General features: G+C 33.3%; 1 protein-coding gene across 5 annotated transcripts in view; it reads right to left on the bottom strand.

Moving 5' to 3' along the window:
- Nucleotides 1-23946, bottom strand: part of LOC123686002 (band 4.1-like protein 4) — a 29801-nt gene extending 5855 nt beyond the window's left edge. For 3 of the 5 annotated variants that reach the window (XM_045625909.1, XM_045625905.1, XM_045625908.1), the window contains exons 1-6: nucleotides 23610-23945; nucleotides 11204-11302; nucleotides 1358-1462; nucleotides 1173-1294; nucleotides 1021-1118; nucleotides 846-966 (exon numbers count right to left, since the gene is read on the bottom strand). In XM_045625909.1, the coding sequence (XP_045481865.1) occupies nucleotides 846-966; nucleotides 1021-1118; nucleotides 1173-1294; nucleotides 1358-1462; nucleotides 11204-11287 (530 nt within the window). In that variant the 5' untranslated portion in view covers nucleotides 11288-11302; nucleotides 23610-23945. Of the gene's footprint in view, nucleotides 1-845; nucleotides 967-1020; nucleotides 1119-1172; nucleotides 1295-1357; nucleotides 1463-11203; nucleotides 11303-23572 lie in introns of all 5 variants that reach the window. The other 2 variants (XM_045625906.1, XM_045625910.1) reach the window with 2 other exon arrangements.
- Between the last annotated feature and the right edge of the window lie 2327 nt (nucleotides 23947-26273).

Genomic DNA, 26273 nt, shown 5'->3' with positions numbered 1-26273 from the left:
AGATCATTGGGCTCTAATAGCAAGTTCTATGGTTTTGCAGCTTTAGTGTTATGGAATTTTACTTGACTTAGAAAAGTTACAAGTTAATTGTAATAATAATTTTTTAAACCCTTTTTTAATAATTAAGTTCAGCATTCGACGCAAAACTTTTTAAAGGTTTATATCGATGATCACTTTGATGTAGGTAGTAATTTGATATAAGAGAAAAAAGATAGATGGAGCCATACGGTTGTAATTCAAGAAAAATTATTGGATGCCTTTCGAAGTTTAATTACAATATTCAATTCAATTTAAAATTTGATTTACAGTTAATTCCAACTTAACGAGTTTTAAGTTTCCTAGTTGATTCAGAGAAATCGCTGAAACGATTATTTTGTTAAGAGTGTTTTTTCAATCATTCATTAAGGTTTTTAAAATAAAAAATTAAAGAAAAATTCGGTATGAATAAATTTGGTCATTTATTCAACAAATCTTATCGAAGAACCACCATCCTCCCCTGATATGGCTCTGACAGTTTTTTTTCTCTTTCCAAAACTGAAATTATCAATTCGATTTTCGTTTTCTCCGTGGTTTGTTCTGAATTGTTGAAGCCCACCTCTGGTAGAAAGTAATTGAACGAGATGCGTGGAAATAATTATTACTCCGGAAAAACAATCGACTAGAAAACCCTCCAGAACGTTGAAATCAATTGCTTGATTCTAAGAATAGAATGTATTTTCACTCAACGATATGCGTTAGTCAATCATTACATTATGTGTTTTTGAAAATTTAGTACTATTTTTAAATTAGCATAAGGAAAGGGTGAGATAATAGGAAATTTTATCAGCAAATCAATATGAACTTACACTAAGGTTTTATGAAGTTCATATATCCGTGTTTCTAATTCTAAGCTTTGGTTTGAGACGAATTTGAATTCTGAGACGTATCCAGGCAAATGCACTCTTGGATCATAGTCCCCTAACTCAGCTGAAAAAAAATTATTTATATTTTATTTTTTCGAATTCATTTCTCAGTTCTTACATTGTAGGACGTAGGCTCCTAATTCAGCAGATAATTCTGTGGAAACCGGTAGCCTTCCTTGTAATATGTCTTGTTTAACTTGAAGAAAAAATTGGTACCTTCAAACGAAAAAATTTTCATTGATTCACTAGCATTTACTTTGAGAGATTTACCTGGTTATTTCTTCTAATAATTTACATGGATCAACTGCGTAAAATTTCACCCCAAAATAGAGAGTGTAAGGATCGGCTGACCTGAGTTGTTTCCTTAATTTTTTCGCTGGATCCAACCAGTGCTGAAAAATAGAACATTTGGGTAATTACACACATTTTTTCTTAGTATTTATGAAAATCCTTACTGTTTGACCGAATGTATCTAAGTAACGAAGACCGAAGTAATGTGTTTCTATAAGATTTATGTGATTGAAAACAGCATCCAATATAACTTGTCCTGTGCAGGAATCCTGAAACAGATATTCACGAAATGAACAATGATATAACTCAACATTGAGACTGAAATAATAATAATAAGCCTTTATTTTCCAACAGGTCAAATCAGCCAATTACAGGAAAATTGAATTCAAAAATACCAACGTAATATTGAGAACTAGAAATTACCAAAAACATTATAAGAAAAATAACTTATCCTAAGCATGGCTGAACATCACCGATTTCTAAATCCTAATAATTCATTCATTCATTCAAAAACATAGGCGAAAAAAGCAATAAAATATTAACAGTTTGAAAAATATATATCTTATGAAAATACATTGAAAATAGGGATTCATCAAGCCAAGTAGCTTGATATTTCAATCAACTACTTGACTTGAAAATCAAGCTCGTGAAAAATTACATACTTGAACTTGGCTTGACTTGATTTGAGATATTTATTGCTTGACTTGATATCAAGCTATGTACTTGATATTACTTGAGCTTGATACGCAGGAGTGGCACGTCATATATTTCTGCAAGCTCATGCGCGCTTAGAGAGAATAAGGGGGTTCCCCGTGCTCCAAAATGACTGAAGCGATCGACAACAGGGGTGTAGCTAGACTTGACCCATGGGGGCGTTTACCCCCTCTTTGAAAAAAGCAGAATCTTCAGTTTTTTTATGTTTTTTTGTCAAATTGTTAATCACAATTTCATTTATTTCTTCTAATCAACCAATAACCTCCCTCGTTATACCTATGATTGCCAGTGTGACTTTTTAAGTTGTTTTTCCGCATTTCTATGAAATTTTTATTAGGCAGGAATCTGTTGGTAGATTTTGGTAGTTTTAGAAATCTAACATTTTGAGGAACGGAAGTACCGAGACGGTTGAGAATTGGGATCCCTAGACAGTTCCCATGAATCCATTCATTGTTCATTCATTGAGGATCTGCGTCATTCTAGTAGAATCTACGCGAACCTAATAAAATCATAAAACTTCTTCGGTGGCTGTCGGCTGAGAACATGGTGTAAATTTCAGTTGAAAATATTCCATCATTCCATTATTCCTCATTAATTGCGTTCGATAACTATCGTGAGTGTTTCAGTCGGTGTTAACAACTCATAATACACTACACCCAGCTGGTTCCACCAAGACATGTTCAATCGAGAATAACTTTATGATGCAGGTACTAATTGACGAATATTTCAATGGCTGGTTTACAAATACCTAAGCTTATTATATGACATCTACGATCTCTTTATTTCGTTGTACACCTAATATATGACCCGAAATTTCAACACGCATCATTGAAGCTGGGCACTGCCTGTTCCTTCTGTGCGCTAGGCACAATGCAAGATTGAATGATTCAACAAAACATGGTTATTTCTTAGAGAAAATTGTTTCAAAATTCATAAGGTTATAAAGTAGTATTCACAGTAAAAAAAAGTAGTACATACATTTATGTATGAAACAACGCATCTTATGATTGCCCTATACGTCATTTATGATAACTAGGTACTGTTTTGGTAATTTTTTAATAACGGTATCGTATATGTGCCGGTATTACTTCGATACAGCGTCTGATTTAGTCTTTAACGCTACGATGGTCGCAGGCTTGTTATTATAAATCTACGACTTCAAATGACCCTAAAGCCAAAAGTCCAAAGGTGTCTAATGGTGATGTAAAATACTTGTTACTAAACCGGGAGATGACATTATCAGGAAATGAATCTTGAGGATCGCGAGAGGAGTGGTGAATGGCATCATCCTACTTCAAAGAAAATAATATATCCTGTCCTGAGACACAAAAAAAATCGAAAAAAAACTCAACCGACGGAGTTCAAAATTTTGGGTATTGACACTTGACCACTTCAAGGTCTGTGAAAATTTCAAGCTGATCATATAGTCAAAACCACAGAAAAATCAAGAAGAACATTGTAAAAAAATAAAACTGCCTCTTCCCCTTTTCAAAAATATGTAACATGCTATGTAAATTTCTCATCAAACTATAAGAATCATCAAAAACTTCAGTTTCACACAGCCAATCCTTCAAGTGCCTATCTATGATAATACTTGAACAGATAATTGAAATATTCGGTGGCCACCAAGGTCTCCGGATTCAACACCATTAGAATTTTTATCCTTTGCTAACATTGAAAGCACAACCTTTATCAATTTGAAAATGTTGAAAAAATCGAACGGTGTTGAATCCTTAGACCTTAGTGGCACCAAATATTTGAAGTTCTGAGATTAATTTTATCATTGATAAGCTTATGGTTGATTTGCCATGCGAAACTGAAAATTTCGAAGATTTCTATAGTTTAATAAGAAATTTATTATGTTATATATTTTTGAAAAGGGAAAAAAAGCGATTTTATCTGTTGGAGAAATTTTTATAGTTTACATTTGAAAAAACATAAGTAATAACTTTAAAACTAATTACAATAAAAACACATTATTGTTTGTTTCCTGTTCATAGTACCAGTAATGAAGAAGTTATGAGAATTTATCATTTCACGCCACTTTACATTTTCTTTTATAGCTTGAAAATAGTTGAATTTATAAGGTCATTTCCACCAAATTGGTTCTCAGAAAAATCGAGCCCGAAAATGTGCAATTCATTTTTTTCTAGCTAGAAAAAAGCTCGATTTCTGATTTGAAGAGATTCTGAGATCCCCTCACTAAACAAAGAATTTGTGACACCTGATACATTTCAAGCAACGAGAAAAATTTCGTGTTGATTAACTCATCGAAACTATAGAAAATTCGAGCAGAATATCTAATGAAAAGGAAAGAACTTACATTAAGCCGGGAGTTTTATGATCGCTCGATCATTCATTGCGTCCTTGAAGATTACATAACAGGCTAATTGAAAAGTTCCCGGTCTTCCATAGTAAAACACAGTTTTTTTTGGTAGAATTCGATTTTATTATTCAAGATAGTTGTCTTCGAGGGCGATATAGCGATTATAGCGATCTTCCAACTTTTCGATACCATTTTTGTAGTACGATTTGTCTTTCGCTTCAAAATAGGCCCCAGTTTCGGCGATTACTTCTTCATTGGCGCTAAATTTCTCACCAGTGAGCATTCTTTCGAGGTCTGAGAATAGGAAAAAGTCGCTGGGGGCCAGATCTGGCGAATACGGTGGATGCAGAAACAATTCGAAGCCCAATTCATGCAATTTTGCCATTGTTTTCATTGATTTGTGACACGGCGCATCGTCTTGATGAAACAGCACCTTTTTTTCTTCGAATGGGGCCGTTTTTTTAACGATTTCATCCTTTGAACGATCCAATAACGCTATATAATAATTGCTGTTGATGGTCTGGCCCTTTTGGAGGTAATCAATGAATATTATATCTTACGCATCCCAGAATACTGATGCCATAATCTTTCCAGCTGACTGTTGTGTTCATCGTGTGCAGTCCACTCAGCTGACTAGATTGGACTCCGGAGTGAAATGATGGAACCATGTTTCATCCATTGTCACATATCAATGCAAAAATTCAGGTTTGTTGCACTTAAACAGCAACAAACACTGCTCAGAATCACTAACACGTTGTTGCTTTTGATGAATTGTGAGCTCGCTCGGCACCCATTTTGTACACAGCTTCCTCATGTACAAATATCCGTGAATGATATGATGTAGACGTTCAGATGATATCTTCACAATGTCTGTTATCTCGATCAACTTCACTTTTCGGTCATTCAACATTATTTTGTTAACTTTTTGATTTTTTCGTCGGTGACAGCCTGTTCTGGGTGTCCTCTGCGTTCGCCGTCTTCGGTGCTCATTTCACCACGTTTAAAAAACTAAGCATACCAATTAATGATGAATGATTTTCCTGGTGCAGACTCCGAAAACTCTTCATCAAGCCAATATTTTGCTTCAACTGTATTTTTTCCATTCAAAAGCAATATTTTTATCAGCACACGACATTCCTTTTTTTCCATCTTTTTTCAAATAACAAAAGTAGCTACTCTCACAACGCAATATTTCACAAACTAACGGTCGGACTGCTGTCAAATTTTGACACGTATCGTTTGAAGGTTGGTGCTAACTAAAAATCATGTTGATTAAATACTAGCACCGCCATCTGTTCATCAGATCGGGGACTTTTCAATTGGCCTCATATTTTTATATTCAAGTAACTGTACAAGTAGGTACTAAAAATTCAGTGGCGTATCTGAAGTTAATTGCTATTTGAAGAGTGCCGACCGAAATCAATAAGCCGATAAATTTGTAAATACAAAAGTCGATGTCTCATCGAGTTCAGCGCTAATTAAAGATCACGGATATTGAACATATTCGAATGCGCTGCAATTCACAAAATAACCGACCGTAGTAGCATCAGTTCCAAATTAAGAGATATTTTACAATACGCACTTTGGCTCCACAGGTAGTCTTTATGGCTAAAAGTATAAATGGAACGAAATGGAATAGAAAAATTATGTAAACGGTTAATTATACTCGACTCAGCCTTGCTACGAAAAATTTACATATTCCGAATGACCGAATACCCGATAATGGTACTGGGGTGCCTTAGGCAATCACGATTCCGTCTGCACGCCAAGATCTCCGATGATGGAGCTCTCGAAATTATTACCACCGAAGAACAACTACCTATAATTAAATAAAAATAAAGCAACGAACGCGCCGTTGCACTGGGACATCTATACAGTGAGCGCTTTCGTGTTGTAGACCACTTTCAGATAGTAGAAAAAGCGTAATCTGACACTTTTTTCTAGCCATATATCGGCGACTGGTTCCAAGTTGCTCGAGCTTTCCATTCCTCAGACACGAAAAAATGATTAATTCTAGAAAGCACGGTGTAGGTATGCAACGAGGAATTGAAGAGGTTACGAATTTAACCTCCACTTCTTGATATTTATCACCTGATAATTAAGCTCTACTGGAGTTCCTCTTTCATCACCAAATGCAATTTCAGGAATGCTCCGTTTGAAACTGTACCTTATTCATGAACTGATTTGATTATTTTTGTAATTAATCTTTATAAGGAGTTCAACTTTTCTACTCACTGAAGAGCTCTTTCAATGGATCAACTCTTAAGATATTTTTAATGAGAATTGGTTAGGTTCTGTCATTTTAAAGTAGAGTAATGTATGGATAATCTGAACAGAAAGTTGGCACGTTCGGTTTATCGAATCATTCATTTTTTTATTGATTTTCAACAGCCTGCCTCTTTTCAACCGGAAAAAATGATAAGGAAAAAAAGTGTTTTTCTTTTGACCTCAGAAATCTTCGGTAGAAATATATTCACAAGTCAAAGACTCATTCTATATAGTTTTTCTGTCAGTTTTCAATATTTGTCTCAACATGCCATAGAGATATGATTCATTAATTTTAGATATTTCTGTCATTTTGAAGTATTCATTGGAATAATAGGAAATAGGAGAAAACGCGGAAATAGAGTTAATATCAAGGGCAGAAACTTTCATTTCATCCGACAAAATAAATCTCAATTTGGACATCAATATCTATGTTGATACATGATTCATTCACAAAATCAAATTTTTGGAAAAAATGCCAACTAGTTTCGACATTATTATAAAATCTTCATCAGGGCTCTGAAATGATAAAACAAAATTACAATAATTTCAGATGTTCGAAACATTCTATTGAAACCTTATTTTTGAAAGCTTATTTTTAAAATACGTACACACAGAAATATACGAGTGAGGAAAAGGGTTCGAAAATTGTGAGAATTTTCAACTTACATTTTCACCTTTTGTGGTTCCGTTGTCATAATTTCGCTGTCATAAGTTGAAATATTGGAGAGAATAATTACTGCTCGCATCTAAATCTTTGAAAAGACTGATGTGATGTTATAAAATTATTAGATGTTTCTGGAGTATGCGCGGATGATTATGGCAGTATACACACTTGGGCTGGACAACAAACTTCTATTTATTCTTGATTTTTCCAATAAAATAATAATGAGCGGTATTTAACTTTTCTATATCGTTTCTTTTCTTTATGGAATTTTCGTCCTGTATCCTGTATTGTCGTGTATGGATATCATATCGTCTAATAACTGTTTTTTTCAAATTTGTTTGCATACCCAACATTCCTACTGAGCCATGATCGAAATTGAAGGAATGAAGAAGACTTCTTACATGCTCCGCTAGTGTCGTGTTATTTTCCTTTTTGTTCTTTAAAGGATTGAGAATGTTGAGGGAGTCTATTATAATTTAATTGGAAAAATCAAAAATAAATAGAAGTTTGTTGTTCAACCCAAGTGTGTATATTGCCATAATCATCAGAAATATCTAAGTTGATAATTTAATAACATCACATCAGTCTTTTCAAAGATTTAGATGCGAGCAATAAATATTCTCTCCACTATTTTAACTCATGACAGCGAAATTTATGACAACGAAACCAGAAAGGTGAAAATGTGAGTTGAAAATTCTCACAATTTTCCGAACACTTTTCCTCACTTGTAACTTTCGAACATCTGAAATAATTGTAGTTTTGTTTTACCATTTCAGAGCCCTGATGAAGATTTTAAAATAAAGTCGAAACTAGTTGGCATTTTTTCCAAAAGGTTGGTTTTGTGAATAAATCGTGGACCTAGAAACCTGTCGAAAATTTCCTGTATTCACATTCATAGGTCTCATCATCATTCATCTATGTTGATATCGAAATAAGGAAATTAAACTTAGGAGCTTTTGAGCGCCCGTCATTCATTGGCCAATAGCATCACCCTTAGAGAGCTCACCACTATTTGGTGGTCATCAAGGTTACAATCGGCAAATGAAGGACGAGCGCTCAAAACCTTTGGATTTCACGTCAATGCTTTCTTCATTTTTATAAAATTAAGCACCAGACCAGCGAAGAATTAGAGGTCGAAAATAGACACTACACCAACGAGGGTAATCTTTATATATAAAAGCAAAGAAGTGAATCCATGTTATTCCATACTCATTTCTCTTCCAAATGTCTATTTTTTATTCAATTAGAATACTATAGAGAACGACATATAACTGAATATTACAGTCTATTGATACATCCTTCAGAATTGATTCAATAATCGAAGTTGGCTGAGAATTTCTACACGAAGAAGCTACAATGTAGCGAAACTAGTTATTTACCAACTCAATAAAATATAAGATATAAGTAGCTGAACACTTTATGTGTTATGAAAAACCAAATCCACCAAGGTTGTAGTTACATACATAGTCTTCTGAAGAAATATACAGGATGTTCCATCTTAGACTGATTTTGTTTGGGAGACATCTTTCGACGTATATTTGAGGCTTGAACGAGCAACCCCAAAGAGAGGACGCTTGAACTCCTCAAAATTGAGTAGAAAAGAGGGGTCGAGTGATACTTCATTTGAAAGGTCTTGGAAACCTCGGTTTCATACATCGGTGTATGAAAAACGTAATTTTGATGAACCGTTTTCGCCAAATATATTTTTTTAGCTCAAACGATCCACCTTGAATATTTTGGTATTTTTTACAATGTATAAATTCATTCATATTAAGCCCTTCTTTACAAATCTTAAAAAAATCACATTCTCAAAAAATTGAATTGTTTTGTGATGTTTATAAATTATAATGAAAAAAATTAAATATGCGTTTTCAAATCAAATGTTCTCCATTGACTTCCATACAATAATACAATATTGACTGAAATCAATCTCTTACATGGTTCAGCATAATTGGAGGAATTTGACGACACTCATTGACAATTCGTTGGCTCAGTTCAACAAATTTTCAGGTCACAAAAATCTTAGATTTATGATGTCCCCACATGTAGAAGTCCAGAGGGTTTTTGGCAAAAACAACAGTTCATCAAAATTACGTTTTTCATACACCGTTGGAAAGAAACTTCCAAGACCTTTCAAAAAAAGTATCACTCAACCCTTGGGGGTTGCTCGTTCAAGCCTCAATTATACGTCAAAAGATGTCCCTAAACAAAATCATTTGACGTGTTTTGGGAAATTTCTCCAATCACTATGGGATAAGAAATATACAGGGTGGCTCGTCTGAGATGGAGCAATCTGTATTAAGTTTAGTAGACAAGACAGTAAGCAGAATTGATATTTCTGAATATATATTTATTACCAATTACAATCCTTGAGGCTTGAATTAAATGATATTCATCATTTTATGTATTTATTGGTATAGGTTCTGAAAAGTTTCTATCATTTACAAATCTCGTCCGGAAAAATGCATTTTAGACCATCTTGAACAACTTTAATTTCGTGTCTTCTGTCTATGTATGTGTCCGCATATCTTTGTAAAAGCCTTAACTTACGAGATAGAGCATGATCTTGTAACACGATATCTGAAAGATTTCTTAGAAAGAAGGGGGAATTTTCATGACTACAATATTCTGTGAGGAAATAATTTCAATATCTGCACAGTGATAACAAGGACTTCTTCAAAGAAGTTGTGTTGAGGGTGTTTGTACAAAAGTCTCCCAGAAGAAATTAAGACTGCACTAACACAGTTAATATTTGAAACTAAACTCTACAGAATTAAAGAGTTTATTTATGTAATATTCTGAATAAACTCTATTATTATTATTACTATCTTTGACTTTTGAGTACATTCTGTAAAAAATTGTATAGCCACTTGAGAGAAATGTAAATAAAAAATTATGTTATTGTTATATTAATTTTCTATTTTCATACTAGCCAAGTGCTAAATGAACTTTATTATTATTATATTATTAATTCTTTATAAATTTCAATGAAATTTGGTATGGGTATTCATTTCCCTTCGTACATGGTTCGACTCCAAAATAAATATTATGCAACATTTTTAAACTCGTTTCTGAATGAAATTTTCACTAACTCAGGACTCAATTTTTTTTGGGTAGGAACTTGCGATCAAAAATTATTTTCTCTAATTCTGTGCTTATTCCGTTCATTCTTCCACATCTTGTAGAACAAAATCGTGCGAGAATATATCAGAAACGCACAGTTTTCATGGTTATATTTCATTATTATATGTTGGTACTCCGAACTTTCCGCTACGGCTTTATCTGTCAATTCATCAAATTGCCTTAAAGAAATCAGTTCTACCAACCAACATTTTTCAATGCAAAAATCACTAAATTATATTTATGGAAATATTTCATTAATTTCAATGAAAATGCAATTAATTAGAGAAAATAATGTATAATACTCGTACAGAAGGCTCATTCTACCACTCGTTCATTCCAAAACTCGCCACTTCGTGGCTCGTTTTTGAATTTTGAACTCGTGGAAGAATATCAATGCCTTCTGCACTTGTATTATAAATAACTATTTTTGAATATGATTCTTTGATTTAACGCATGGAACAGATTCTCGATCAAATCATTTTAGCAACAAAGTTTTCTAACAAATTTTCATGTATTATCGAAGTGAATTAAACAAAGGTAACAACTTGTTTTATCTTAAAAATTCAGCAAGGTGTATAATTATGTTTCTGGCATTGTTTTGTCCATTTTTTTTTTGAATGACAACACGTATGCGATGAGTCGATTGGAGGTATTTGGTATGCAGGGAGTATGCCGTTGTTACACGAACATAAGGTGGAATGTTATGAACAATGATTTCTTTGTCATTAACAATACATGACTATTGGAGGTTTGCGATAAGACTAAGAATAACAACATAAATTTTTCGAAGGATATTTCAATCATACCAATTGGATATTGTATAGACGGAACTGTATATGTTCAGTGGCGTACTTCAGACACGTCTCATAGTTATACCGTTAGATATTGGACTCTTATGTTCATTCGATAACTCACCTGCACTTCTTGAAAAAATTCTTGCCCATCCAAAAGTAATATTTTACAACAAATCGTCCTGGGTCTGGTGCAAAAACACTCCATGGATTGTCCCACAACCTGAAAATATTTTGAGTTAATATTCAACATCGTTTGCGGCTATCTGAATGAATTTTAGTTTTTATTTCCGAAATTTTCAAAACTTGGGTAAAAATGAGGAAAATTGGGTACTGACGAGAAGCTTTCGGGTGCTTGTTCAGTCATGATCAAATATTGCCTTTGGAGACCACACTACTTCATATAAATATATATGTGTCTTCCAAGTCGCAATGAACGATACTCTGAACTAAGATGTCTACAAACCAGGTGTGTGGACTGATTAGGTTTTGTTTTGCCAATTTTGAGAATATTAGTTGAGCTTAGTTATGTCAACTGTAGGTAGCGCTATCAACAAATTAAGATTCTTGTTATTTATTATTTATGAGTTTTGTGCCATTATGTACCTATATATGTATATCTTTCATTATAGTTATGATCTATGGAAGCAATTCTTGTAATTGAAATACCAATAAACTCTCTCTCTCTCTCTATTTCAAATATTTGAATTCATTCCAGTAAACGTTTCGTGTTTTGTTTCACGACTTTGCACGATCATACTCGGTTACACATCGCTTTTGATTGGTCAGTATCGGGTTTTAATTAATGTATCCAATCAAAATCAACAGAAAAAGTTCGAAATGACAAGTATGTTATTGCGGCGCCGCCACGAACTAAAACTAATATTTTCAATTTGGTCGAATGTCATTGCATTCAAAATTTGAAGACACCATGGTTTTAGACATCTTACTCTTGCTCCTTCACGTCAGTGCTTTCATAATTTTTTCAATATTCTGCATGAATTTATCTATGGTTCCGCTTGAAATTTGGCACGACTCTTGAAAATCTTATTATTTATCTAAATTAGAAATCTTAACTCAGTCGGTTTTGTGATAACGGAAAAATAAGGTGATTATTTTCGATCTTCTTCTTGAATTTTCTCTGGTTCTGATGATCAGCATTAAATTTCGTGATGAAATGATACAGATAATCGTTCAGGGAACGACTGCTTTCAAAATATTCAGTACCTATCATTACATCATCACATGTTTTCAGTTTAATGATTCTTCTTTCCGAAAATATGTTCCCTTTTTTTGTCATACGGTATGAATAGGAGTTCTATCAGTTGTTAGTGCATTGCCTAATTATGCTAAAATCCAATTAGATTATTAGAAAGTGTAAAAACCTCGACAATCTTACAGGAATAAAGTCTGCTCGGTTGAAAAGATGACCTTCGGCTAGTTTTATGGTAGATTAATATTTACGATACTTGCATGTGTACCTTTAAGCCAGTGTTTTAAGATTACGATTCTGCCACTGAAGACGCATAACAAAAAGCCAGACGTCTGAGCAAGGTAGCGTATCAAAATTATTACATATTTCCTTCATTTCGCTGAACTCTTATGATGTATATGTTGGGTAGACATTCGTTCGGAATTGTGTATTTAATATTAAACATTTTTCAATCCTCCTAAAATTAAGGGTAGAACTTTATGGAAAAATATTCCTTGAAATATGGTAGCCTTATACACATTTTAAATTTCATGATTTTATCTTATGCAGTTTCGGAGTGATCAAACCATATATGATTTTTTTTCCAAAGCTGATAGTTTTCTGGTGAAATACAGGGTGATTCACCGCGATGACCTATTAGGAGTTTATGGAAAACTGATCACAATATTGCATGTTGTGGTTTGAGACAATGATCTTTCTCCCTAAATATTTTCAGATCTCTAAACTTCCAGTTATACAGCTAGGATACTACTACTTCCTTATTCCAAATGGCACACCCAGTATATTATCGCATAGCTGCAGTAGAAGGTCGATTCGAAATCCTTTATCATTTTCGATTCATCAAATATCATACGTATTCTGAACCTGTTCGCGGTTTGGACGAAAAATGTACAGGGTGTTCATAAGAAAATCATGAACTTGGACAACTCAAATTCATCAAAATTCAAGATTTTCAAATTAAAACCTATATTTTCATTATTTCAGTCGATTCTACGTATGAAAAGAGTGTGAGTTACTTAAGCAAACCCTATAACTGAAATGAATACTCTGAGAGTTATCGAGGATGAAATGAAGAAAAATCGCAATTTATAACTTGTGAAGTAGTCTTTGACTAATTCATGAAATGTAAAATGTAGTTATGTAAACATCGTTTTCCGGAAGTCACAGACTACTCCACACAGTAAGGAATTGCGGTTTTTCTTCATTTAATGTTCTTCCTCGATAACTCTTAAAGTATTCATTTTAGGTAGAGGGTTCGCTCGAGTAATACCCACTATTTTTGTAGGTAGAATCGACTGAAATAATAAAAATATTGGTTGAGAATCTTAAGTTTTGATAAATTTGAGTTGTTCAAGTTCATGATCTTCTTATAAACACCCTGTACATTTCTGATCCAAACTGCAAACAGTCTTATAGTACTACGTATTTGCAGAATCGAAAATAAAAAAGGTTTTTTCGATAAACATTTTTTCTGCAGAAATATTCGAAAAAATGTGAGTTCCCATCGCCACCATTTTTTTCTAAGAATCCCATTAACTCAAGAAGCCTTGGGTTTTTACCCAAGGTATTGCTGTAATTGTCATCAAAGAAGCTATCCAATGCTGCAATAATTAACTGGGTGTGCATTTGAAATGAGGAAGTAGTAGTATGATTCCGATTTAACCGGAAGTTGTAGAGATCTGAAAATATTTTAGGGAGAAAGAACATCGTCTCAAAACGCAACATGCAAATTTTCAGCACAAAATTATATTATAAGTTTTCCATAAACGTCCAATAGGCCATCGCGGTGAATCACCCTGTATATATCAGTTACAGATACAGATCGTCACTACTGATAAAGACCAACGTTTCACTATTTTTATGATTTGTTTCTTAAATTATATGAGGTGCAAATTGACAACCCCTTTCACATTTTGAACGTAATTTGTAAGTGAAAATGGATTTTTTTTTCCAGGAGCTGATAGTTTTGTAGTGAATGATGATCATATCTTCAGTTTAATAATAATTAAGCAAATGAATTGAGAAAATTTCAGTAACGGCAGAAATGATTTTTTAACTGTCCATTAGTCTCAGTTCTTTGGATTTGGTATTCTTTTTGAGTTACATCTTTAAAAAAATGCTGATTATTCTTTCTTTTCATATAATTCCAAAAATAATTTATGGGACCATAGACCTCAGTGTATGGTCTTTGTCAAGGATTCACCTCTTGAATTTTTGACATCCTTACTAAACACTCTCTATAAAGTTCTGGGTTTTTTAAGGACGCAATAGGCGCTCAAAAGCTCCTGACGCCAAGTATGGTATTATTCTCGACTTTTTTGAAAGCGATAATTTCGCTGATGAAGCTGCCATTGTTTTAATCGCGATTTCAAATGATGATTAGTGCTTTCGCATGATGGGTGGTGAGATCCATCATCTCGAAATCGGTAACACCTCTACTTAAAGGAATGTCTGCTATACAAGCTTATTTCTTTTTGGTTGAATATGAGCAACCATCAGGGCATAAATGATCGTTACCAAAAATCTACCTGGCTTTACACTATAATTATCTCATTACAATTTGTATTAGTTCGTAGGGTGTGCAGTATAATATTTCTCTCGTGAGAATTCAGGCCAGAGACGTATTCGGAATATTTCGTCAGAAGGAATCTGCTTCAGAATGAGCGGAATATATTTCTTGACAGTTTCGGTTAATTTTTCACTCATGAACATTGGCCAACTGAAAAATATTTCAATGTTAATGAGTAACTAACGAATCACCATTTTTTTTAGCTTGTTACTGTTTGTTAGGGACGAACGAGACATAGGATTCATAACAGTTTGACCAATAAGAATTGTCCTATGCTTTTCATTTTGTTTATATTGGTCAGTGTTATATTTGAATGGACTATAGTAGACCAGCAGATCTTTCTAGCTGTTAGATGTACATAGTCGGTAGATTCACTTCATCCAAAATGTTGATATTTCTTTGTCAGACTATGGTGAATGCCTTCATGACGTCACGGTATGTGTGTAGACGTGTTTTGGAAATTAAGGAAACATGAATTCTAAAAAAAGCATCGTGAAGTACTTTATCACAGAAGTACAAAAAACAATACAACAACTCAATTAATAACTTTTGCAGAAAAATTGTAGCTAAGAAGAAGAAATAAGAAAAAAGTGGTTCCATCTTGCAACAGGAGATTCAAATGTGATTCCAATTTCACATATATTTTTGTGAAGATTATTTCAGTATAGTAATAAAATACTATCTGCATTTGTATTTTCTTAATGTTATATAAAATGATATGCTAAAATAGAATAAGTGAATAATCTTTTTTTGAGATTATTAGATGTGATATGGTTTCTCTTCTACATAGATACAAACTTCAAAATGACATTTTTCAATTACCAAGCGATAAGAATAATTATTATAGCTATATTATCGAAACTCGATCAAATAATTTTTTTGAAACTGTCACAGAATCGTTGATATTCAGATTTATACTTTTATTTTCCGCATTTTAAAGTATAATGTGCCAATGTTTTTTAACGTAAATTGCGTCCTTTGAAACCACCTATACATCTTGTTACGGTTATGTGGGAGCAATTGACGCATGTTTGAACGAGCTCTCGAAAGCACCCGACTTCATGTCAGAGCTTTCCTCATTTCGATACCACCATATGGAATGAACTCTCAAATATCAACTCAATGAATTAACTGATACGATAATTATCCTGAATACGGTTCTGTATTTCCAAATGAGCAGATCCGTAAAGTTCCCATACCATGATACCGCAGGTACAGTTTTGATTGTAGATGACCACAATTTGAAGACTGGATTTATATCCATTCGGTAGAAACTAAAGTGAATGATTCGTTGACTTATTTGGACCTACTACTTCTCCTCGAAAATTTTCGAGGAACTGGTTCACATTAAGATCAGTGTAGTAGAAATTAGTATCTAGAGGAAGATCAAATGGAAGTATGTATTGCAATTGTTATTAGAAGTCAAGGATTGGACATTATTTAGTCGGTCACAACATATCATAAAATTTTAGGTAGTATTCATCTTAACTCATATCACCTTCAACGTGTGCTCTTTTTCAAATTATTCACTTACGTTACCGAATAACTCAATAATATAATAATTTTCAGAAATCGCTTTTATTTCTTATCTTCTACTTCTATCGATCGGGGAAATTTAAAAAGTCAGCTGGCGCCTTATCAGTGAAATATGGTGGTTGTTCGATAAGATTTCATGAATTTTTGCCCATAAATCTGTTCACGTACAAAATAATTTCCTTTTTCACAAATTCGGTTGTTTATGTGAAATTTACAGATCTTCAATTCAAGAAATTATATTCAAAATGCAAAATGAGTATAGTTAGCATAGAGGAAAGTTGTGATAACTTAGCGACCAAACATTCCGGAAATCCATTTGAATGGGTTCTTCAAGTTATCGATTAATATTATAATAAATTTTCGACAGAAGGCTCATTTTCATTCACTTCTCTCAATGGAAAAGCTTTCATAATCATTCAGCTTTACTCAGATATTTTTTGTGAAATATATTCAAAGTCATAAACTGTTTTGCAATTTCTGCATTGTTTTGGTCCATTATTTTCAATAAGATGTTTCTTCGAGAATAAATTATATCTTTCGTTGATAGAGAGGAATGTCTTTAAAACAAAAGTAGAACAATTAATTAATATTTATTTGCTTTATTTGCCAACAATAAGAGTTATTCGCATTAGATATGAAGAAAAAAATCTCGAAAATTCATGAAATTAAATGAGAAGAAAAAACCTAAGCCAACATAAAATAATGAATATTCGTAACAAATAACTCCGAGGTTCAAAACCCACGCGTCATAAAAAGTATTTTTAATTAGATTTTTTTGAATGGGATCAGATTTTCTGAGAGATACGAGAAAATAATAAGCCATTGTGTAAAGCTGGCAGTGCTCATCCAGTTGATAATATATTCCACGAGGTAGAGAGGAAAGAATAAACCTTCTTGGATAAATTGCAGCTTTTTTTTTTCATTCCTATCCCGCACCGAAAGTTTGTTGACTGAATCAACGAGCCTGCTTGTTGCTGCATATTCAAGAGCATCTTTCACACCGTTACAATTCCGCAAACATAAATTAATTTGTTCATGAATATTCAACTCGCATTCAAAACAAGTTTAATTGCTTAATACTGATATCGATTTATCGAATGTTCGTCCTGTTCCGTTCTGAATTTGTCGGTACTTTTTTGAAAAGTCCAAATGAATAACATTGTTATTTGCGATGAAATTGATTGAACTTTTGGAAGAGAAGAATATATAGTGCGCGTAAAAATTTTGGAACAAATTCATTTTTTCAGAAGAAAAATATTTGGCAACAAAATCCTGAAACATGTCAATTTTTGTTTCATTTTTACCAAATTTTGATGCATTTTTGAAGGACTTTTGTTGCACCCTGTGCCATCCCCATCAACCCTCTAAATTTTTGAATAGGGATAGTGAGTCATGTGTTATTATTTTGGCAAGGTCTTCGTTTCTTCTTTACAGGCGTGCAGAAATTTTCAAGAAAAAAATTTTTTTTGTTGAAAAATTAGTTAGTTCAAAGAGGTTTCCAGTATGTGCACGGTAAAATGTAGATAATTTCCGCAGACACATTTGAACGAGTATGGCAGAAGTTTGGCTTAGGATGCATTAAAGAATTTTTGTTTGGAAAACAAATCCATCAGACTCAAAGTTGCAGGTCTAATTGTTAATTACGAAGTTTGATTTCTTTTATCCAGTAATTTGAGAACATTCTGGATATATGCACGCATATAAAAGTTTCCTGATACTGACTTATTTTATTTGACAATTCAGATATTTTCAGTTTTGGAGTATTCATAACCTATTGGTCTGCTTAAATCCGATGGCTCTTTATAAGATCCTGGAACGAAAAAATTTAATGAAAATCTTTGATATCCCATACTTCGGATGAAGTTAAAACAATTTTTGCGTTCCATAAACACTTTCTTTCTTGAAAACACCGAATAAAATTTGATCAACTCATGGAAGGAAAAGGATATCGATTCAAGTTCTTTTCAGTTGAAAAATCTGTACACCAATCCAATTTTTTATTAGGACAACTCTTTGATATATATTTAATAATGAATTTAATGATATATCTTATTCTTATGGAACGAGGCAGGTTGACAAGTTTACGAATATTTTTTCATTATAATAACAGTTGAAAGAATAAAACACCTGGTTTCCCAACTAGGAATTGATTCGCATATTGATCTAATTTGATCAGAAATCACGTCCAACTGCTGATAAAAAAAATAAGGAGACTGCATTTTTAGAGAACACTCGGACTATGAATATGAATTTTATGGGTATACATGATCACCTTGGCACCTACGCCAACGAAAAATTCAATCATCAAAATATTTTTGGAACGCGTTTTCAAGAATGCTTTTGCTTTTAGAAAGGAAACAGTTGAACGGACCATTTGGGAGGGGATTGAGTACTACAGTGCTCCACTCATCGACCAAACCAGGCCCGCCCTGGTTTGTTCACAATATCAAGCTCCACGGAGAAATTGATTTTCGAAAAAAATATTTTTGACGACATTGTTTACTCATATCTATAATCTATATAAATTACTCGAAATTATTTTTTTTTTATTACTAATTCGATTGTTCTCATCTTATACTGGGTGTTTCTGAATTGGATTTACGGAAGAAAATGAGAGATTCCTTGGATAATTTTAAAAATAAAATGGCCCATCAACATGAGCCCGGAAACGCTTTGTTTTCGAGATACAGGGTGTTTCTTGTAGTCCTACTTTTCTGTGATTTATCGAATCTTTATCAATATTCGCTACAGAGTTGGTAAATATAAGTACCAAAACTTATAATTAATTCATTTATCACAGCTATTTGGTTCTCTATAATAATTTGGATTTTCCTGCTGTTTGAATTTACCTCTCGAAATCGATTTCACATACGACAAAATTACAACAAACCAAAAAGTGTAGAACTGAACCAGAGTTTTTTTAAAATTTTTCTAAATAACCAGTGGGTCAACAAAACATAATTTTGAAGGAGAGAAGCGGGCACCCTTCGAAAAAAAAATCACCCTGTAGATTTGCATTCAAAATTAGGATATCACATGGTGAAAACTAATATTCAATTCAAGTTGAATATCTTGTGAAGGGAAGGTGCTATGAGAGAAAAACTTGAACTTTAACACATGTATTTCAAAAACAAAGTGTTTGCGGACTCATGTTATAGGACTTTTGTCTTGAAATGACCCGAGAAATCTGTCATTTTCATCTGATGATCACATGATGAAAACTCCAAATTGGAATATCTGTTCCAATTCAATCAATTCAATCTCATGTTATAGGACTTTTTTTCTTGAAATGATCCGAGAAATCTGTCAAATCTTCACAAATAAATTGCAATTTCAATTAAACACAATAAATTGTACAACACAGCCGAGAAAATTTTTCGATGCGAATTACTCAGTTCAGTTCTTTGATAACTACATATTGAAATTTTGTGACGAGAATAATACAAAAAACCGAAAACAACGGGTGTATACCGATGACGAATGCAAAAACCACAGATGGCAAATAAGGGGTGATGCCTAGAAAGCGGATAGATAAAGAAAAATATCCTCGGACAAAGACGAGCTCGTAAGGGTCCGATTTTTTTACTGACGTGTCGATTTCAAAGGAAAGTAAAATTATTATTATTCGTTCAATTTATGGAGAAATGTTCGTTCTTCGCCTTTGCGAGATTTCTGAAATTTTATATTTCGAAAATCTTAGGGGGGTAATTACCCCCAGTACCCCCCCCCCCCATTTCTAGGTCTTGTTATTAACTCATGAAAATTCTTGACATTTCTTATTAATAATCTAGTTTTCTGGACAAATTACGAAACATTTCGACGACAACAAACATGTAATGCAATGATCTGCGTATTCTCAAGCATTTTTTATATAAGTTCAATTGCACAATCGAGAGATCGATTCATCGGACGTCTCTCCTGTATCCATGTACGTAACATTTACGTCGGTTCGTTTTTGGGAAAAATAGATTTCCGTCCAAGAGGCTGTGACATGGACAGATTCAGCTAACTAGAACGGTAGGTACGATTTCCGCTGACAGCCGGAAACTGGTCTCCTTTTTCCCATGGCTTGAGGTGTGATAATTAGGCCCAACCGTGAGACTTGACGCTACGGAAATCAGGATTTTGTTGTTGGTAGATTAAATTGGCCGTCTATCTGAAGATTGCCTCTTTTACAGGGAACTTATTCAACTCGGGAATGCGTTGTGTAAATAAGTTGAAATCTTTCTATCAAATCAGTGCCGGTTTAAAGTCATTTTGGGGATTGCTTCTTTGGCAAAATTCCCAATATTTCGAGGAATGTATCTTGGTAATAATGTGATTTTTAATTGTAGAAAATTTAGTCTTCTTCCGATAAATTTATAACATGTTTCACGGAAAAATGCATGGTTCAGGAGATATAGTGAAGAACCCGAAAAAAATAGAAAAAGTTTACAGTTTTTCCAGTGTTACGAAGTTTAGAAACTCCAAATTCGGATAAAGACTACTTGTAGAGTGATCCGAACAACATATCAAAAATTTGGAACTAGACATTTTCTTTCGAATTCATTGATTTCTTGCCGATATAATGTGCTATCTGTTATCCTAAAATAAGTTATAAAACTATCTTTTTATTTCGGCACTCCACAACTCGAATTTTCACCATTTTTAACGATGTGTATCTTATCTTAAGATGTACAGGGGGGGGGGGCAAATTTCGATGTTTTAGCACTTAAACTTTCAAACCAGAGGAGATAGGCAAAATCTGATAACCCATTCTCGTTCTCTTTTTCCGAAAAACTAACAAGAGTAGAATTCATTTTTGGCCAACTTCTTTTTTTTCGAGTTATAAACGAAAATTGGAAAAATAGCTCCGTATTTAAAAACACTGGTAAAAATACGGACACGCCACTGGATTCTACGTAAAAAAGTGCCTGAAGATGTATTAATTTTAGAACTCTATCATCAGTATTAGCAGAGATATAGATGTTTTTCGATATCGCCATTTTTCCAATTTTCGCTTAAAACTCGAAAACAAATGAATGTGGCCAAAAATGAATACTACTCTTGTCAGTTTCTCAGAAAAAGAGAATGAGAATGGGGTGTCAGATTTTGTCTATCTTCTCTGGTAAAAGTTGTAGTGCTAAAACATCGAAATTTGAACACACTGTACAATCACCAGTCGACTAGTCATGTTCTTCATTCAATTTTGTATTCAGTTTATAGGCTCAACATTACAATTTCAGCTAGGGAAATATATTATTCCAAAAATTATTCTATCGAAGGTTCAATCGAAAATCAAATTTCAAAACCTTAAAAAAAAAGTAAGAGAGAGCAATGGAAATCAATAATGGAAAACATACTTTTTGCACCACAATTTTTTATTTCGGCTGAAAACTTAACCAATCATTTCAAAAAAACCACCAAATTTCCCCAGTATGATATAGTTTGAGTCCTTGCTCAGTCTTCTACTTCGAGGAAAATGTTTCAGTCAAGAGTAGGCATAAAAGGTGTTAGTACATTATTCCCTAAACGGTCTTCTTTGAAAGTAATTAAATCAAATTGAAAAAAGGTTGGAGTTAGAAGGGAATCATTAAAACAATTCAATTTAATTAGTTTCGACTAACACTACTTTACCCAGGCTCACTCATTAGCTCTGAGCTTGAAAAGCTCTTACGGATGTGGATTATTTTAAGAAGAATTCAATTTCTGAGTCACATCATTTCAGTTCATATATCCTTTTGGAATACTACATTGCCTTTGAGGTTTATAAGTGTCAAGTACTAATGATAAATTTGAGTTATATGTAGAGAACCAAATAGATTGGCCTGACTAATAACACTATAATCGGATATAGTACACAACGTAATAACTTATGATTCATTATGGGATACAATAAAGACAAAACTCATTATTAAACGTATTATGTAAGGTGTTAAGAAAGTAGTACGAAAAATATGGGAGGCATAAATTCCATTCTAAGGATTAGAATGGGTTTTTTCTTTTCATATATACGCAATTATGTGGAGAGATGAAAAAATTTCAAAATATACGTATATACACCTTTCTATAATGTGTATTACTTTTACAAATTTATATATACCAAGAGTCTAATATTTTAACATTGTTATTGACCGATTCTTCAATAATTAAGCTCCAAATGAAAATCATATTCTTTTTGGGCATTGTCATCGTTTTGTTAAAAATTGAAATAGAACGATATCAGATAAATTGTATGATACTTTTCCTGGCTCAAGAAGGTTTTTTTGATATTCGAAATTTTGTATATTTGATGCATAATTCAAAAGGAATAACATTCGTCATTTGTGTTGAATAACATATACTATTCAATATCGAAAGTTGAGGGATAGTAGTTGATGTATGTGATCTCCCATGACGTTTTGAATGAGTTACGGGTTGTAATTTGCATTTGTTTTATTCTTAAATTTCTATCAGTAGGCGTTACAATCGAGAAAACGCCTTTGTGGGTGAGTGATAAATGTAACAACGGTCATTGTTTCTTGGATCCGGTGACTACTTTCGAAACAAGAAAGAAATTAATGTATATAATATACCAATTCGAATTTTTCTTCACACCTACGTCAACATAGAAACGAAAATTTTCAGAGATGTGAAGGGAGCGATCTAAATCTAAAAAATAACCAAACCAAACGGTACCACGAATAAACAATGAAGCACCTGTTCTAAGCGGAAATACTCTTTGTTAGAGAAATAGCAACACACTTCTCTGCCATCCACCTGTCTGATTCAATTCGGCCGATGTTGAGGATGAATCCTACAGCTGTTGCTTCATTGATTTACCGCCTAAAATGAATTTTTCCCAAATATGACTAACTTAAGCACGTGTATAATTCATACTCAAATACTTTTGGTAGGAATAATAAAAATATATCAGTCCTCAACTTTGGAGATAAGTGGGTAGATCGTAGACGATAAAAAACAACTCCCACTTTAGTATATTGTTAAATGTCAGTGTCAATGTCGACAATAATCCAGCTAAAGAATCACATTACTTATTACCAAACAAAAACACTGTGTAGGCGTTAACGAGGTCACATTAAACATGATGAAGATAACAAAAAGGACCATAAGAACTTGCCAATTCAGCGACGTATCGCATCTGTTTTTTTGGGGAGATCTCAAGGGATTGAAAAAAAATATGATGTATGACTCACGTTCGCTGGCAATGTCAAAATTATGCAGCACACTCACCAGTAGTCAGTTTCTTAAGGACAAAATGGGTCACTTGTCATGGGACACCGGACAGCTCGATTTCAAATAGAATTTCGTGATGTGCCGATTCAAACTCGAGAACCGATCAAGAGATTATTGGTATAACGTATTCAAGGGCATTCAACTTGTATAAAGCGGAGTTCATGGAACCTCGATGTATTGAGAGATAGCATAGTACGGTAAGCACAAGTCTTCGGTGCGAGAGAAGCACAAGAACTGAACAACTTCGAACTGAACTTGAAATTTATAATAGGTATTGTGTTATGGGTAGGTATAAGTTTTACACTAGTTCTCGGGACCTTAGTCAAGAACCAATTGCTGGTTTGCATGGCTACTCCACTGGTAACCATTATACCACAATCCATTATGGATGATGGTACCCTCCACCCAGAAAATTAATATGCTCATTCGGAGAGCTATACATGTAATTCCGTGGCTACGCTCTGGACTGGTGGTGCCTCCCACAGGTTGAGGAATACTTATATGGACGGTCGATGATACCTTTATATTTTTTTTTTAATATGCCGAAAGGCGCGGAAAATTTCGATGAAAGCGGAGACAACGAACCTTGCAATTTTCTTGAATAGATACACATTTAAAACTAAAGTAGTAATCACTGTTTTTATCTACATCTCTAGTTTTGTTATCTTAGTTTAACCTCTTTTTTAATAAGTGAAGTTTTCCACCTTTAACTCTACACTCTGTCCGTAAAGTATGGAACAATTTCATTTTTAGCTAAACAGACCATTTTAAGAAATAATCCTAAAACACGTCGATTTTTTATTTTAATTTACCGTATTTCAAAATAATAATCTAATATACAGGGTGAATTACTTTCGAGTAATGACGTCACCGTCATTTTTTTGGATGGAACACCCCCAATTTGTCTCAATTTTCCGATTACTCTTGCTGAGCTGATTCCAAAAATGTATTACATGTTGATTCCAATTGGTAGAGGGTGGACAAAAATACAATAGTTTTGCAATAGTTTTGTGTGAGCGCGTAACGCGTAACATTCTTTATTAGTTAAATTAACAATATTATCAAAAATGCTTATTGTCTAGCGGCAATTGAATTGAATGTAACACCCTGTAGTTTGTTACATTTTCAGATTAATGAAAATGAGCTCCTTACAAACATATTTGGTACTTGTGGTCTAGCAGACAGAATATGAAAAAAATTATTTTTTATCAATTTAAAAAACATAGTCGTCTAGTTTTTTGTGAAATGTCATTATTTGTTTAGTAATTTATTGGTGTTCAATGACAGTTTAGTACTACAATATTTTTGGTATTCGTGAATGTTTTAATTATTGCTTAGATTTAATTTATTATTTTTGTCCACCCTGTACCAATTGGAATCAACATGTGATACATTTTTGGAATCAGCTCAGCTAGAGTAATTGGAAAATTGAGACAAAATGGGGGTGTTCCATTTAAAAAAAAATGACGGTGACGTCATAACTCGAAAGTAATTCACCCTGTATATTAGATTATTATTTTAAAATACGGTAAATTAAAATAAAAAATCGACGTGTTTCATGTAGATGTTCGGCCTACACTCACCCCATTATGACATTAACAAAAACACTATTGAACTTGTACAGGGTAGGCAAATTTCGATGTTTCAGCACTACACTCGACTATAGAATGCCATTTCAAATATCTTCGATAACGATGGTAATATGCTGACAGGTCTATAATTCCCATAGGTACTCATTTTTTTCCTCTTCTCATAAATTGACTTGACAATTTCCACTTTTGATTTGTCTATATTGAATCCATTTCAACCTATTCTCTCGCGAAAAAACGATTTTTTGTAAAATTTTTAATTCCGAGATGAGTATTCCAATAAAAATTTGTTAAGGACAAATTAATGCCAAGCGCTCAAAAGCTCCAAACGACAAGTCGGTGCTTTTCTAGAATTTTTATTTTCATGATATTTTTGATAGACGTACACCAAAAATCAATGTCAATCTTTGTTAACTCGTGTTATTATTTGAAATGCAATTGATGTATGTGGGTTTTTCACCATAATTTGACCCCCCCTTTAACTCTGTTACTGGAAGAGGTACAAAAAAATATTTCCTACAAAAGTTTCACGAAATTTACTAGTGTTTTCTAAAATGATTTCACAAAACGAAATATACAGAGTGGGCAACATATTGATTGCAACTTCATTTTTTCAAATGGAACACCCTGTATAGTTTTCTATATTTGACTAGATCTTTTTCCCCTGATTTAGAATTAACATATGTTTGGTCTACCTCTCTTATTCTGAGTACCACAGAGTTTCAAATTTTCAGAACCACCTGACATGCTCAGTAATCAGTTTTCAAGTGGTAGGCTGCGATAATTCAAAATGCCCTTTTTGGAGTTATCTCGTTGGCAACGATATAACATACGTTTCCAACTAAAAATTGGAATTGAATTATTTGGATGCAACTCTATATATATTCTCTCCTTGTACCTTTCTTATTTTTATTGTTCTTCACATAAGGTGAAAATAATTCAAATTTTTCCACTTCTATGTAGTGCATATTCGATGAATAGTTTCATTCAATGACAAGCATATGTCATATATGCCAACTCATAAGAGGGTATTTTGAATTATCGCAGCCTTCCACATAAAAACTGATTACTT

Source organism: Harmonia axyridis, chromosome X (genome assembly GCF_914767665.1).
Source record: "Harmonia axyridis chromosome X, icHarAxyr1.1, whole genome shotgun sequence".
NCBI classification, from domain to species: Eukaryota; Metazoa; Arthropoda; class Insecta; order Coleoptera; family Coccinellidae; genus Harmonia; species Harmonia axyridis.
This window is presented reverse-complemented; position numbering and strand designations above follow the sequence as displayed.